The sequence below is a fragment of the Sprattus sprattus genome (genome assembly GCF_963457725.1).
Source record: "Sprattus sprattus genome assembly, chromosome: 19".
NCBI lineage: Eukaryota > Metazoa > Chordata > Actinopteri > Clupeiformes > Clupeidae > Sprattus > Sprattus sprattus.
Window position 1 is genome coordinate 6183548 of NC_137917.1, and position 16955 is coordinate 6200502.

The 16955-nt window shown below is 43.0% G+C and overlaps 1 protein-coding gene across 1 annotated transcript; it reads left to right on the top strand.

The window, feature by feature from the left end:
* Positions 1 to 9405: 9405 nt before the first annotated feature.
* Positions 9406 to 14120, top strand: cacng8b (calcium channel, voltage-dependent, gamma subunit 8b; the record flags this gene model as incomplete). The annotated part of the gene is made up of 4 exons (XM_080857928.1): positions 9406 to 9628; positions 11599 to 11682; positions 12717 to 12857; positions 13291 to 14120. The coding sequence occupies 4 exons, from the start codon at positions 9406 to 9408 to the stop codon at positions 14118 to 14120; spliced, it is 1278 nt and encodes a 425-aa protein (XP_080714054.1).
* Between the last annotated feature and the right edge of the window lie 2835 nt (positions 14121 to 16955).

The window sequence follows — 16955 nt, forward strand, 5'->3', positions numbered from 1 at the left end:
GTTTTTAAGACCCTGCAATGATTACACTAAGCAGCCTCCTGCTAATCTTGCCTCTAACGGACAAACCTAAGCTAATCACCAAATACCCCACTGCATGGGTCCTCCGACATCCCTAGGCGCCCCTTTGCATCTACACGCCAACGTCAAAGAGGATAGGCAACAGGAAAGTCCAGATGTGGTAAACGTTCAGGGTGGAAAAGACATGGACTAAGACAAAAGAGGTGCGGGAGAAGCTTAACACAAGAAAACGGCATCAAAAAGGCATCATTCGGTGTCAACCTTTCATCTCTGATGTTTTCCTGTCATTTCTTGTATTCTCTCTCTCCTTCTCTCCACCCCCCTTCTCTCTGCGGAACTCCAATACCACAGTTCTTGCCCTGGCAGGGTAACACTGCATTTCATTAGAAAAACAGCCGAGCAACCTCCTTGATATCTTTAGTCGGTTGAAAGCAACCACGATGAAGATTACAGCAATAACCTGTGCGGTGCATTGATGTCAAACAGAAATACACATTCTCTCTCTCTCTTTGACACACACAAACACACACACACACACACACACACTCTCTCTCTCACACACACACACACACAATTTGCGTACGCTCCAGTAATCATGCTCTGAACGATTGGTTTCCGAGAATGTTTGACGCGCGAACGAAGGGTAATGTTTTTCATCTAAGGATGCAAACACACGGTGTCTGCTAGGTATATCACTGTGTGTAATGATTTCCGTTAGCATCGTTTAAGAGTTGGGATGCGACAAGTTGCTTACGTCGATGTCTCGTGTGAGAGTGGCTGAGATACGGACAGTCAGACAGGGAGCGCAACGGCTAGGGAGGGGGACAAGCATTTCACTGAGGATACGCACGCATTGGCTACATGGACTGTAGACAAATTCGTGTTCCAGTGACGTGTCCGCATGTGCGCTGTATATCGGTTCTAAACCATACCGCCATATGAGTAATTTATATTTATGTAAAGACTTGACGATATAATTTCAAAGCGGATACGAGTCTCTGGCCAGAACCGACACACTCGCCACTCAGTCATTCTGTCGATATTTCGGTTGTTTCACGGCCACCCTGTCAATTTCTTTCCTATCCTCATCTCCTTCTTAGGAGTCCGACGGTCTTCGAAAGGTTTCCGAAATACCATCTGAACTGGTAAGACTTCCTTAAATAGCAAACGTTTATTTCTTTCAGGAGGCTTCTCCTCTTAACGCCTCCAAGCTGGGAGAGGATTCATTCACGTGTACATTTAGTATGTTACGAGTGGAAGGCTGTGCGATCAATGACAAAATGCAAGCTCAACTAGATTTTTCGTTCAGCGTAAAATTCGCTTCTCCTTCCAATATGAGTTATTTTGAGATTTGCGACCTGAGAAACATCGAGTTATGTAATTAAATGGCCAAATGCATTCCTGATGCTGCAAATCAACGAACGCCTTATATTCATTATGCATATGCAAGCATACCAACTAAATTGCGTGTGTAGACAGTAAAACGGATGCTAGCAATTGTTAAAGAGGTTGCTTCTTTCGCGGGCAATTGTGGACTCGTCCAGAACATTTCAAAACAAAGTGTTCAGAATGATTGGTATTTCTCCGTTCGTTCACGTTCTGTACAGGGCATCCATTTTCAGCCCGTGGAGAGATCCAAGCTCTACGGTAGTTAGCCTCTAATGAATGCACTGCAGTCTGCATTGGTGTACTCCTGTATACGCATCTTCCACAAACCGCTTATTTGAAACCGATAAATATGTCATCTACAACGTCTTTCTTCGCGTTACAGTAAATGAAAATGTGGCTTTGCATAGAATTTGCAAAAGGAGTGATTGCTGCATGTTTCATTCATAGCAGACCACATGACCTGGAACATGCAGCTTTTTTGTCAGGTTGTCAAGAGGCCCTATGCTTTATTCGCTTAAGCAACCAATCAACTCTGTTCGGTTTGGAGTAAGATTTGGCACACAACTCCATTTACTTAAATAATGACTGAAACAATGTGTCCCTAACACATGGCAGAACATGCGGCTCACAGCTTATATGTTGAGAATGCAAAATGAAGCTGGCAGTGAAATTCACAGAATACTCAGGGTCCCAACGCCTATGTAGTAATGTGTAATGTATCAGCTGCAGTGCTCCAACTATTGCCCATAACACGTCCTCCACATCTTGTTACCCCTTTCAGCATTAATGTGATGTTTTTCTTCAGAATGGCATTCCAGCTGATCATGTGATGTGAACTCTTGAAGTAGCTTACAAAAGGAATTAGGATGCGCCTATCATTTCTCTGCAGATAGATGACAGACTTCTCTATGTTCTTGGGCCAGCATAATAAGAGGCAGTACTTTTTTTTCCTTGAGGAAAGAGCATTCGCATGTTATTATCTGGGGGAAAAAGGCCTAATGCCAAAAATTGTGTTTCACCTCCTTTTTCTGGGCCTCATAAAAAGTGAATGCCAGGCCAGCTCTTATAAGTGCATCTGGGTGCTGTTCCTATGTGGGTGGGAGCGGGGGTTGTGTGTGTGTGTGGGGGGGGGGGGGGGGGGGGGGGGCAGCGTGTCTTTGTTTAAACTTATTCCAGGGTCAAATTTCTTCCAAGTGTAACCCAGGCTTATCAGTACCCTGGTGAGTGAAAGTCACTGCCAAACATGATACTTTCTTTCGGCCTCTTAACTGATGGTTTGGCTGGTTTTCTAGTCTGGGCACATGTAAGGTCTATAAATACAATACAGTGATCTCAAAAGCCAGTTCTCCCACCGGATGACTGCATTGATGCGTAGATCTTTATCTTCTTGATAACTATGGTCGGTGAGCTAATTAATCCGACATTTTGAAATGCTATTACAGTGAACGACAATTCTACATAAATTCTACATTAATTAGGCTCTATGGTCGTAATCATCCCCATTCACCCCGTAAAAATGTCTGCTGATTGGCTTTACGGCATCTCCACCGGACTGAAGATGTGTGACATACTCACACATCCATTGGCTAAGCTCAGCAGCAGTGCTGCAGTACCTGTCTTTAGTGTAAAATCATTCCCAGTGAGACCCCATGGTCTCTGCAGTCTCTCATCCTGACCTGTCTTGGGTTGAAATACTTCTATACACAGCCCACATATAGATTTGTATGCCAATAGTAGGAGTTATATATACATGCATGTACACTGTGCAGGATGCATGATTTTGCATTTGCACTTTTTTAAAGCTGGACCATAACTCAGTGAGACACCATTCTCTTAATCCTTCTCCTCTTCCATTTTTCTTTTGCTTTCTCTCTTTCATCCCATACCATGCCTGCACTTGCACAACCTCTGCATTCGGCTGTCTGTGAATATCACTTCTATCACACAGAGATTATTAGAGAGGTTTAACACATCCCTGCCCCCACACTCAGTGGCAACTATATTAGTTCCCAGAGCGCACAAAATAAAGGAAGGTGCTCATGTCACAAACCTATCAATTCACTTTTTATATGTTCTGTGACCGGACTGATAAATAAAAAAGGTAAATGAGGGACTGGTCTCAGGTAGGAAAGGGGCAGGAGGGTGAAAGGAAGAGAGAAAAAATGAGCTGAGGTTGTTTGAAGAGGCCTTGAGAGGCTCAAATAATTAACTCTAAGACTTGTTTAGGCCTCCTAAGAGACCGAGAGCTTGTACTAGCTCAGCTTGGAGGCTTCCATAAAAACTTTAATCATATTCACATTGTACATTCAAGGTTAGATCTTCGGCCACCTTATCAGTAGCTTTCAAATTACAGTTTGATATTTAACACACACCACTTAGAAAATCATTGTGCTCATCTGAAATTCACAGGTGACCCCTGTACAGTATTAAAATATGTACGATTAATATTTATGGAATATTAATGCTCATCTCGTTTCACTTTGGTGACAGTTGCGGTCATTTCCATTCCGACCATCCCAGTGCCACCTGTGCTCTGAGTGGAGGAGAGGGGAGCTGGCCATGTGTGCCCTGACGCTGGGGCCCGACACGGGCTAGAGATCTTGTCAAACAGGTGTAGAGGTGCAGGACTGTGAAGGCATGTGTGAGGGGTCCTTTATTCTAATCATGGCCAAGGGGACAGGAAGGGAGGGAGGCCAGGCAGAGGGGCAAATTGAGGAGGAGAAGCAGAAAGAAACAAAGGAGAAAATGGAAAGGGATGAATTGATAAGAGAGAGATATATAGATGGATGGATGGTAGAAGCGTGTACCTCTCCCTTTCTGAGAGTGTGATGCACATCTTGATTCACTGTATTCGATATTATACAAAAGTAGACCATTAAACTACCAACTATTTGACACAGTTTGATTCAGTGCAGTTTGGCTTACAGAAATATTTATCCGTGTTCTGATGTGTGGATGGTGGTTGTAAGGAAAACTTTAATTAATTAATTTGCAATATGATCGTTGTGCTTATTTACAAAATAAAAACTGAACTACACAAAACATTATTAATTCTGCCAGGTGAATTTCCAGAAAAGCATAGCTAGTTTACAAAGTATAGAATAAACATAAACAGTGCTAGCGAGAGCTGGTTGGTCAAGCACACATGCATCATGAGGTGGGGTAGGAGGTGGAAGAAAGCTTCTCAGTGTGCAGTGGCATGTACCACAGTGTCTTGGAATGCACTTTTATAAAAACACAAGGGCTGTGTTGGTTCGTAATTAGTTTGTGATGAACCATTTTGATATTTTCTTGGTTTGGTTTGTATTCTCTCTACATTTCCAGTGGTTTTCTTCTTATAACCTCTGGGGCAGGTTTTCAGATTCCAACTGTTTCATAGTTACACCCAAAATAACCACATTGGTGCGCGCATTAATCATATTTTGCTCTTAGGGTACTATCAAAGTGCATGCATGCACCCTAGAAAATCTAAAGTATTAAGGGATCTGGTTAGACCTAAACCAATGCCAGAAATTGGCTAGGCACTGAAAGATAGATGGTGTGATTTATGCCAGAACAGAGCTGTGTAATTTACGGTCTGAAGTTTGATGGTGCGGTTGCGTTACGTCTGAAGTATTTTTGTCAGTCATTAGGGCTGTGTCTGCTGAGGTATGTAACAATAAGAGACGGTGCAGTGTGACTTTCCCCTCCAGGACTCCTGCACATTCTAACCTGTCTGCTAGAGACTGTGTGCTGTTCAGTCATGTGGAGCCTGTCTTGTGTACCAATGTAAGGGTTCGCATTTGGTTAGTGCTAATAACACAGTAGCACTTCCTAGCCTAATCAGGGTGACATTTATTTAACAACTACAATAAGCCTTGTTTGTGTTGTATTGGTGAGAAAAGACAGTAGTCCATGAATTTACCTTGTAGGGGACGCTAACACAAATATACAGGAGAAAGACCTGATAGGGCTTTTAAATGAATGCTAAGCAGATGTGTATTTAATCAGTTTGTGTTGCAGTGGAAATGAATACAGTGAGCTGCACATTAGGAGATGTAACAGTGTACAGAAATAAAATAAAAGTAGGCAAGCCACCATTTCAGTAGGCTTTGAGTCAGTCACGAAAGGTTGATGTTGATGTTTTTATCAGTTGATCTCCTGAGTATAATGAAAGAACATAGCTCAAGGTGACATGCATGCAAAGTAGTTATGTGTGAGCTCAGGTGTGCAGCCAGCATGCCTAATTTACCTTTCCAGTTTTCAGACTTAAGAGCTTTTTTTGTGCATCTATTTTTGCTGTTCTTCTTTAAGGATGAAATTGCATTCTTTGTTGTATTTTGCTTCGGATGTCAGTGTGGATTGGCATGTTTTTATTTGTCCAATTTTGGAAAACTCTGCCCTCATGACTGCATCTGAAAACCCCCAGTAATGTATTCCTGTACTTTAACCTTATTCTTCAGAGTAGTTTAAAATCTGGTGAAGGGTTGTTTCTACTGGTAACATAAGATGAGATTTTGGAGTTGGCCCTTTCAGGCAGTGTTACATTCACTGTTGCAAAGTGACAGGAGCTTCACCGTGGCCAACAGGCATTCTGTCAAAGTCAAGCAAGCCTGTGCTTGGTGTTTCCTTTAGTAGTTTTGTAGGGTTCCTTTTTTGTGGCTAAAAGCTACTCTGACTCATTGAAAGTAAAACTAAAATAGATAGTAGGATTTGTCTGTTTGAAGGTGTGAGTTGGAACCGTTCCCTTTATCAAACAATGTTGTACAAATGATTAAGTAATTATTGATTTGATTTCCATAATTAACTTGTGGTACAAATGGTGTGTCAATCTGAAGGCTAGTATTGAAAGAACAATAAATGATTTAATTAATTTGCAATGGTGTTGAATCAATACCCAACTGAAATGTCACTCTCATGGATCTACAAAGTATTTATAGACATATAGTCTGTGCTTTAACAGATAACATGATGTTTTGATGTCTTGTGTGTAATCTACAAAAGATGCTATTTTAATTCTGTGCAGGAAATGATAATATTATGTCATTATTATAATGCCTGGTGGGTCTACTGCTGGTTTGGTAGATGCTGCAGTGGGTGAAAGGTGCAAGTTTGTCTGTATAAAATGTTGTATTCTTTGCCAGAGTCTGAAGCAGGGATTCTCTGTGTTGCTTCCTCTAAAGCACTTAGAGCCAAGTCATAATAGACACACTTTGTCATGATCATTGCACACTCATTTACCAATGATTGTGACTCATGAATTATAATAATCACATTTGTTTCTCATAAGTGTGAATTAAGTCCTTATGATTGGGCTTTACTTTGGCAAGATAAAATGGTTAATTTTCCAATTATTATGAAGGGTTACTCGGGTGTATGTCTTGACAAGTCACTTATAATGAGTGAATTGTAAGCAAATGGACCATTTATTATTTTACCACAGGCAAGTTATAATGGCTATGGCACAAAGCTATTGGACGCTGCAATGGACACATTTGGGGAAAATAGCCATTTTGGCTATTGAATCATTCATTTCTCTCTGCAGTCATGCTTTTTGCACAGGCAAGGTAGACCTGGTTATATAAATAAATATGGTACCCATCAGTGGGCCCTCTGCCTGCATGCCTTCACAGCAGCGTTAATCAGATGACTGTGAAACACAAATTAACAGCTTGTGACACAATGTGTTGGTAAGCATGTGTACAAACACTTATTCAGAAATCATCAGAGGCAACTGCCTAGTTTTGCATGTGTGTGTGTGTGTGTGTGTGAGTTTGTCTGTTTATCTGAAAGATTGCTGCTGTTTGAGAAATGTTATACCACTGTCCTGAGAGGCAGATAATCACCATAATGAAAAAGACCACATGATCGCATCTGGAATAAGTATCCAGCTAGCAAAATAGTAGATTTTATTATAAGTGACAGTACAAAATAAAACCACATAGGCTTGTTTTCTTAAAACAGGGAAAGATCACATATTCAAAATGGTTCAATTGAATAAATTCACTATTGTTTGGCATGGTGTTTGCCCCAAATACTTTCGCTCTTGATGTACGGTGCTGCATTCAGCAAAATAGCTTCCTTGTATTTGTCAGTGTAAGGGTGCAAGTACCCATTTTGCTTTGAGTATGATTTATGTATCCTGCACAGCCCAGTGAATATCAGCCAGATAGTCTGGTGCAGGAGCGTTGATCATAGGAAGTGTGGATATCATCTTATATCTTATACAATGGGCATTTGGTTTAGAACAGGCCCTTTTTCTGGTTTCCTTGGGAACGTTGAGGTTATCATGATGTCAAATGCACTACTAAAGCATTTTTCATTTTCGACGTTTTGTATCGTGTTGTATGGTCAGTGTTGGCGTTGAGTATTTTTGCGTCGTTGGTCATCAGTTAACTTGTATTGATATAGAGTAGTAAGACTTTTAAAGACTCTCAAAGAAGGAAATTAAGCATTTGACTGTAGAGGCCATTCACACCAGGATTCTGTTGATGCTTTCAACTCGTTGACTAAAATGATTCATAACATCTTCAACGCTTAGGATCCTCCGTGATAATAATGCTTGAGCACAGTAGAGTCACCTAAACATCATATAGGACTGTATAGTAGTAGAACACTATGTTAAGAAACGCTAATGTTTTAAAGGATTTATTGGGTAGGCTCCATGCTTTGACTCTTGGCACAAACTGCTGATGTGTTTTGCTTGTTTTTGGTGGAAAGATTTGTGTTTGTTTGTCTGGGGAGAAATTTTGCACCGTCTGCCACAGATCCATGCTCGGGCCTTGACAATACAAACAGGATATAACCTATTTTGATCACGGTGCCATATTGCATCATAAAATATTAAGCGACTAGACCGAGGCTGCGTTATGTTTGCTAAATCATGTTTGCTAAATTATGCGTGCTGCATGATTGTTGCTGAGTTTGGTGCGTTTTTCCCAGTGAGCATAGCGGTGTTAAGGGGCTTTCTAGTACTGACATGCTGTGATTGTGTCTCTTGTTTGGTCAAAATGTCTAGTGGGCATAATATTATTCCCACTGACACCATGGAGTCATCCTCCCATTTATGTTTGGGCCTCTAATCCCCTGGTGCAGAGCTGAAAGTGGATGACTCAATACGTTCTTTTTTCCTCTGCACTCCCTCCCTTGGTCCCTTCCTATACCCCTCTCTCTCTCTCTCTCTCTCTCTCTCTCCCTCTCTGTGTCAGCTGCCACTTGTTCTTTTTGTGTCCTATTGGTTTCATTTATGGAAACACGACTCTCATGTTTTCCCTGTTTTTTTTTTAACTCATTCACCCTCTTTTACACATCTTGCTCCCTCTCTCCTTGCTCACATACACACACACATACAGTATACACATTTCATCACTCTCTCTCTATCGCTCTATGCTGATCCAGACTTTGGAAGTCAATGTTACCATGGCAACAGCATAGACTTCACCCTGCCCTCCCCCCCTCTACTTCATTCAGACAACGCTGCCTTTTTCACTCAAATTAACTCCAGCTAGACAATCCATGAGGCGGACCGGACAACAAACAACTAACCCAAAACTACATCTTGCTTTTTCCTGTGTGTCTTTGTTTTCCAGAACCATCTGAACAGCCATGTCCACCACCGTGAGAAAATAGATTAAAAGCTCTACGTAAAGAACTACGAGACAAGCTTTCACCAAAGTCGATCCACGGGGAGAGTAACAGAGGCAGAGAAGTGTGTGTGTAAGAGTGAAAGAAAAAGTGTGAGGGACTGGGGGAGAGAGTGAAGACAGTCGATGGATGCTGCCCGGATTGAAGGGACAGCCGATTCTTCATTAACGAGGAAAAAAAAGATTTCAAAATTGAGTCGAAGGACAGAAACTCGCCGTCAGGTAAGGAGAGAACTGTGAGGCAACATTTAATGTTAGTTGTCCTTTTAAAAACATGCAAGCACCAGCAATGAAGCTTTGGGCCTTTGTGTCTTGAGGCAGTGGGTGAATAGAATGGGTGACATTTCTCTTTCCATCTTTATTCCTGTGTGAAGGCATGGTGTGTGAGAAGGGCATTCAGATCCTTCTCACCATCGTGGGTGCGTTTGCATCCTTCGGCCTGATGACGGTGGCAATCGGCACAGACTACTGGCTGTACTCACGTGCCACCATCTGCAACAGTACAGCCAACCGCTCAGCCGATGACCCCCACAACAAGGACAAGAAGGACCCCGGTGCCCTCACCCATTCAGGCCTGTGGAGGATCTGCTGCCTGGAGGGTTAGGCTCTTGCTTGGTTTTGTGTATTCGGGCTGTTTTGTACATTCATCAGGATAGATGGAAACGTCCACATCATAAACATCAACGTTATTCATGAAACTCCTATTCACAAGACATAATGACATGCACTTTGCACTTTAAGATTGAAAGCATTCATCAAGTAAGCTTTTTAGTTTAAGTCCTGAATCTAGCAGTATTTTAATTCGATCTAAATCTCAATGTACAGTACCATTTCTGTATGTAATACATTTTAAATTCATTCCAATGAGATATTTTCCAAAAATATAATCTTATTCTTACACTGTTTCTTCAGTGAGCGTAAAATTGGCTGGCACATTTTTGTGTGTATATTTTGAGTGTCTGCTTTTATGTTGTGTGTTGCCTTCATGTTCTATGTTATGTCATTCATCAGCGTTGGTGTCAAACATCTAAAGAAGTCTCTCAGTAAGTGTGAAAAGGTGTGAACAGCAATCCGCTGCATGCCAGCTGGTCTGTTTTAACTGTTTCAACAACAGTTGGCTGCACCACTTACCACACAAATATCCTGCTCTAAAGAGGAAAAATTGACCGTCTGAAAAGGCCAACTCTGATAAGTCACTTCATCTGGTTTTCTAGCTGCTGTCTATTAAATTGAAGCATCAGCGAGTAGTATCATGTTTGGAGATCGCGGCTCCAGAGAATCATGTATAGTGTTTTTGTGAAAGATGCTAACGCATGCTAAGCCTATCAAGGGTGAAGGCAGTGTTGTGTTATATGCTTCATGTACTCAAATCTGAAGGAAAGCCATGCTACCGTATTTGAAGTGGGGTTTAGAAGCGCCATCCTGGGAATGTTTAAGTACCTCACACCCTATCTTCACACAAAACCGTCAAAACTCTGCTGCTGGTCATTGTGCAAAGCTAATTTGTCCTTATGCCTAAGCTCCCTAATAACAAAGCACTCAATTAGAGATAAGCTTGCCCTTTGAGCGCCAGTGTGCTAACATCCCTTCCACTCTCGTTCCCGTTCTCTATCTCTCTCTCTCTTTCCCTTTCTTGTCGTTCTCTCTCGCTCCAGTGCGAGCATTGCAGACGTGCACTCTTGGCACAGTTTAGAGGTCAAGTAATCCTTGACGTCGGCAGCGTATTGAGCCAAGATGGATTCTCAGTAGCCGTGCAATGAAGCGCAGGTGGAGTGGAAACAGAGGCCATTTTGGTTCTACATAATTGATGTCATGGCTTACCTTGTGCAGTGATGGTTCGCCATGTCCGGCAAGGCCAATCAGTGTGAGAGGCGTTGGTGATGTGAAGCCAGGGGTGTGCATTCTTCTCCAGGCTGCAGGGACAGGCAGGCTGTGAGGAGAGGACAGTGGGACTGAGAGAGGACTGTGGCTTTGCCGAGCTTTGTCAGTCCACAGCAGTAGCTCTTTTGATTTCTAGCCAAAGCTGGTGTGCCCAGAATATCAGGAACAGTTTCTCCTTTGGGCAAAGTTGATGCTTCTCCCTCTTGTTCCTTCCCATCCCTCTCTCTCTCTTTCTCCCTCCCCTCTCTCTCTTTCACGCTCTCTCTCACAGACCCATCTCCATGGGGAGAGGTAAAGAGAAAGAGAGAGAGAGAAAATAAAAACAGCTAGGAGAAGCAAGACAGGAGACTCCTGTCCCCCACATCTGTCGGTCTCTCCATCCGTCTGTATCATCATTCCATCACACTCCCACTCCATCCGTCAACACCAGTCATGTTCGTCCGTCCATTCGTCCATTCGTCCATCTGTGTGTCTCCGGTAGACCCCCGGGACTAGAGTGGGTAGCTATCCATCTGCCTGCATGTCTCCAGGGCCCTGCTGTGTGAGCTCGTGTGTGTGGCTGTATGTGTGTGTGTGCTTCAATCTATGTGTGTGAGAGAGGGAGAGAGTGTGAGGCTACTGCATACACTTACCCTCACCTCAGATGTATTATAGATCCAATAACTCTTCTTTTCTTTCCCTCACTCAGGAGTGAAAAGGGGAGTGTGCTCTCAGATCAATCACTTCCCCGAGGATGCAGACTTCGACCACGATGGGGCCGAATATGTTTTGCGTAAGAGAGCCTTATATCTTGTCAGTGCAATGTGATGCAGAATTTTATGCCAAGGCTAATTTTGTGGAAAATATAACACAACTCTAAAGTGAAGATGCTGGCGATATGTAGAATTATTTAAATATGTGCCCAGCAGGTAGTCCAATTATAATATTATTATTTATACATTTTAGCCTTAACCCAGTTCACAACAGTGATAGTTTTGCATTGGTGAGTTAGGGGTAGATTAAGTAGTAGATGTGAATGACCATGAATGAAACTATAGTTTATATGAATTAGGTTACATAACACATTAGGTACATTTTTCATTGTGTAGTTTTGTTAGAATAAAGGAAGTGAGATCACAATGTGTGTCTTTTAAGCATAGTCATATCTCATGCTTTTGAGTCTATTGAAAGGCTATCAAAAGGCATACTCTTAAACAGGTTTTTATGCTGCTGTAACACACACACACACACACACACACGCACAACCCCACCCCATACCCCACCAAAAATACACACATACACACACAGTGTGTTTAGTGTGTGGGACACTTTGTGTACACTGGATGGCATTTGGGTGGTATTTAGCTGGCATTTCCCATCTCAGGCCCAGAACCACAGGTCCCAGATGGCAGGGACAGTCCTCAGAGGAATGCTAATTTGCTCCAGTGTATTCTGCTGCTAAAGCTTTCTTTAATCTCTAGATGGTTAGGATTTAATTATTCACTCTCGTAATTCTATGGTAATTAATTTCCTTAGCCAGGCGCGTTGGGATCGAAAGACCTCTTCATTAACCTTCGTTCAGTCAACTTTTGGTCTTTTCCTCTCAACCACTTTTCCTTCTCTGTCTTGTCTCTTTTTCCGACCTGCCTACCTCTGCGTGCCACCATGTTTCTTCCCCTCCTCTCTCAACCTCCTGTGCTCCCTCATTTTTCATCTCACCAACTCTATTCCCCTGACACAATCCTTCATGATTGGGCATCTTCTTTTATATATTTACCCTGTAATCTCTCTCTTTCTCTCTCTTTCTCTCTCTCTCTCTATCTGCAGGCGTGGTCAGAGCCTCTAACATCTTCCCCATCCTCAGTGCCATCCTGCTGCTCATGGGTGGTGTGTGTATAGCTGCTAGCCGCTTCTACAAGAGTAAGAGGAACATCATCCTGGGGGCAGGAATTCTGTTTGTAGCTGCAGGTAATTTTTGTTTGTTTTGCGTCTTTGTTTGTTGTGGTGAGTGTAATCATGGCTGGAGGTCTGTTTGAATGTATTGATGTGAAAATGTCTACAACCACAATCACAATGGGTTCTTATAATGTGCGCGATTTGGGTATCTATTTGTGTGACTGAATGTATGGAGTTTAGGAAGGTCTTCAGAATGTCAGTCTGTGCATTACCTTACCTTGGTAGAGGTGTTCACAAATAAAGGGGCATTGCTCATTAAAAAAGTCCTCCATCACATCATTACCTTATCTAAATAAAGTATAAAGGACATCCAAGTACATCAGTGCATCCCGTACAGAAGATGTGTGGTCAGTGTCAGGTCAGTTGGGGATCCGTTCCAGCTTTCTTTGGTGCATGACCTTAACAAATGACCATTATGTTTTTGTCCTCTTCCCCGTGGGTCCAGGCTTGAGTAATATAATTGGTGTGATCGTTTACATCTCGGCTGCGCTGGGCGACATCTCCCCCAAGAAGGACGAGGACAAGAAGTGGCAGTATTCGTACGGCTGGTCCTTCTACTTTGGCGGGCTGTCCTTCATCCTGGCCGAAATGGTGGGCGTGCTGGCCGTGAACATCTACATCGAGAAGAACAAGGAGCTGCGCTGCCGCTCGCGCACCGACATCTTCAAGAGCACCACGCACGCCATGCTACGCCTGCCCAGCTACCGCTTCCGCCGCCGCTCCCGCTCCAGCTCGCGCTCCACCGACCCCTCGCGCTCCCGAGACCCCTCGCCCGTCGGAGCCCCGGGGGGGAAGAACTTCGGCATGCCCCCCTCTGCCCTCATGTCCGGGGGCCCCATCTCCGTGTCCACGCTGCCCAACCCACACTCGCGCTCTCACACCAACCTGCCCGGGGGTGACATCTCCCTCTACACCCTGTCCCGTGACCCCAAGATGGGGGGGCTGGGGGGTCTTGGGGGCCCTCCCCTGTATGGGACGGTGGACCGCGCCACCCTCTACCAACTCCACAACTGCTTCCCAAAGGAGGGCGGAGGTGGCGGCAACATGATGATGAGCGGCACCCTGCCTTCGCTAAAGTCCCACAACCCCTCTTCTGTCCAGAATTCCTCCAATTCCAATGCCCCGCTTCCCAACTCCATTCCCTCCTCTCAGCCTCCGCCTTTCTCTAGCTCCACTGTGGAGCGGGAAAGGGGGATGGGAACGCTGGATAGATTAGGGAAGGGCGATAGAGAGAGCAACTCCAACACCCTAAACAGGAAGACGACACCTGTTTAGAAAAGAAAGCCAAACAAAAGAAAGAGATGGGTGATAAGTAAAAGGTGGTGAAATGGGAGATGGAATGGGATACGCGGGCATCGGGATGAGGGAATAAAGAGAGAGGGAAAAGGAGTGATGGAATGATCTGTTTCTCCTTTACCCTTGTAACCATACCATTTCACAAAAAAGATGAAAATTACTAATAACCAAGTGATAACAACAACAACAACAATGCGTTTCACCTTACAGTTATTTTGGTATTTGTGCTATAAATTATTTATTTTTTAATGCATTAAATGAATAATAATAATCATTGGATACTGTGAAAATCAGACCTTTTTATTATTTATTTTGGGTGCACTAACATTGCTAGTTTAATAATAAAAAATGGACATGCGTCCTGCTCTGCAGAATTGTTGTTGTGATTATTATTTATGGTTATTAGTTGCTAGTTTTTTTGTTTGTTTGTTTGGAATGACTCTAGTTTTTGAACTCTTTTGATTTCAGAAGACATTAACTGTGACTTTCTAACACAGTGACATATGGGCTGCAATTGTGTCACTGCTGTCCAGCATGAGTGTATAAAAATGTGTGCAAGAATGAGCGTATTATTATTATTATGATTATTATTATTATTATTATTATTATTATTATTATTGTGTGGAGAGGCTTTTATTTAAATAACTGTTTTTTCTACCCTTTGATAACATGCAGTTTAGTCTTGTGTGTATACTGTACATTGTCTTCCAATACCGTGAGCAAAATGATGGAATAATGGATGGACTGAAACTTCTGACCAACAAAGTGTTAAGCTGATTATGAATTTTATATAAACCCACATCAGTATTATTTTTATTATGATTATGGTAATCAGACGTAGCTGTAGTCTTGTTGTGTTTTGGGGGCATTAACTGAAATCAGAGATATATTTGTACAAAGTGATTAAGGGATGGCTATGTTCTTCACATCCAAACTGCCCTCAATAGAAATAATTTAATTAACTATTAATTTCACTAATAGCCAAGTTTTCAGAAAAATCTGTGGAGCAAAAAAATCCTTCCCAACATTTTTTAAAGGAATATTTACATTGTACTTATGCATAATGACATTTTCAAAGTCTATAGATACTTTCTTTGGGGTCTATTGAACCTAGCTAGATGGAGTTCATTTAATTTGTTTGGGGGCCGGGGGTTGGCAATCCTTTCTTCTGTTACTTACACCCAGACACAGATGGCTCTGACTTCCTGGTTGGGCACAGTTTTAACGTCTTGGGTGCGCCCTGTGTTTCTCTTGTGTATCTTCATTATGTCACGTGACCATGAACGAATCACCATGGCGATGCTTCCTTAAAAACAAACCTTCACTGTGCTGCACCTGGTACTTCAGCTCGCTGCCCTTTCTGCTTCTGTGAGAGATGTGAGCACACGGGAGCGGTCTCACAGTCCCCCTTCCCCTCGGCTTAATAACCCCCTGTCTAGACTCGACACAGGACAAGAAAACTCCCGAATGCAATAGAGACCAATTGACATGAGTAAGGGGTGTTTTTTTATTCGTGAAAAGAGGGGAAATTGAAGAGAAAAAAAAAACAGTACACAGATAGCATTTATGTGGGCGATTATACTTAGTATGTAGTATGAGAATAGACATACAGGTATTTAGACAAAAATGACATGGTTTATCTAAATGTGTGATAAACTCAAACACTGTATTGCACGATTTTTATATATAAAGAGAAGAAAAGCAACAGACAACTTTAGACTGTTGTCGTCTGTGCTTCTGTGATGTTTCTCTGACTGAAAGGTGCACATGTCCACAGACGGGGAGTACATGTATCAGATGATCCACATACCTCATATATTTTTGGTTATGACCTTTGCCCTTCTTGTTATGACCACATGCACTCAGAGAAACATGGGTTATTTTTTGAATTATGGCCCTTACTGTGTGGGTTGGAATCATTTTCAATTTATGGAATCAGAAGGGGACAGGGCAAAGACACAGCGCCCTCTCCTGGCCTGACAAGACGTAGCCTCTCAGCTATCGTCTGATGGGTGGGGGCAATTCATAGCCGCCTGTGGTGTCCAGTACAGTGGGGACTCTGTTGGACAAGAGCTACTGTTAAGCATTTTATATGCTCAGTCTTAGCTCGCGGGCCTGGATGACAACTCAAACTTACCACTCGAAGCCAGTGCAGGTGTAAACCAAACAAAGCATTCAACCAAACACTCACTCTAATACAATTGCATACAGGGTTGAGCTCTTCAACCTCAAATTTCTGCACTCCCCACTGTGTCAGACGCATGAAAACAAGCAGAAAAGGATAGCCGACGCGTCTGACCGAAACTATTAAACTGCTATATATATACAGCAAGGCCAGTGGCTCGAGTGTCCGTAGGCCTCTCCTGTTTCAGGCATGCTGGGTACTGTGGTGCACACAGTACAGCCTATGCTGTGCTCATGCTGGCCACTTCAGACTCATCTGTTAATCCGCTGACAAAGTCAGTGACCGACACCAGAAAAAGACACATTCTGTTCTGTAAGAGTAGCACATACACAGAAAAAACAGCTCTTGTACTTGGAGAGGAGAAACTGTAGGTGTGTGTGTGGGTGGGGGCCAGCGTGTTCCTTCCTATAGAGGCAGAGGCGTGGAGAGTGTGACTGATCCAGAGAGACTTGGCTAAGGAGGGGGAAATGGGGGAGGCGGGGGGCATAGTTCAAATTCCAGGATTATGTTTCTCACCCACTTCAGAAGACTGGGATGTGCTGCGCTCTAATTTTAGACGAATGGACTGGGGTTAGTGATGTAAGGGGAAGGAGACAGCAGAAAGGTGGAACTGTGGAGAGTGAAAAGAG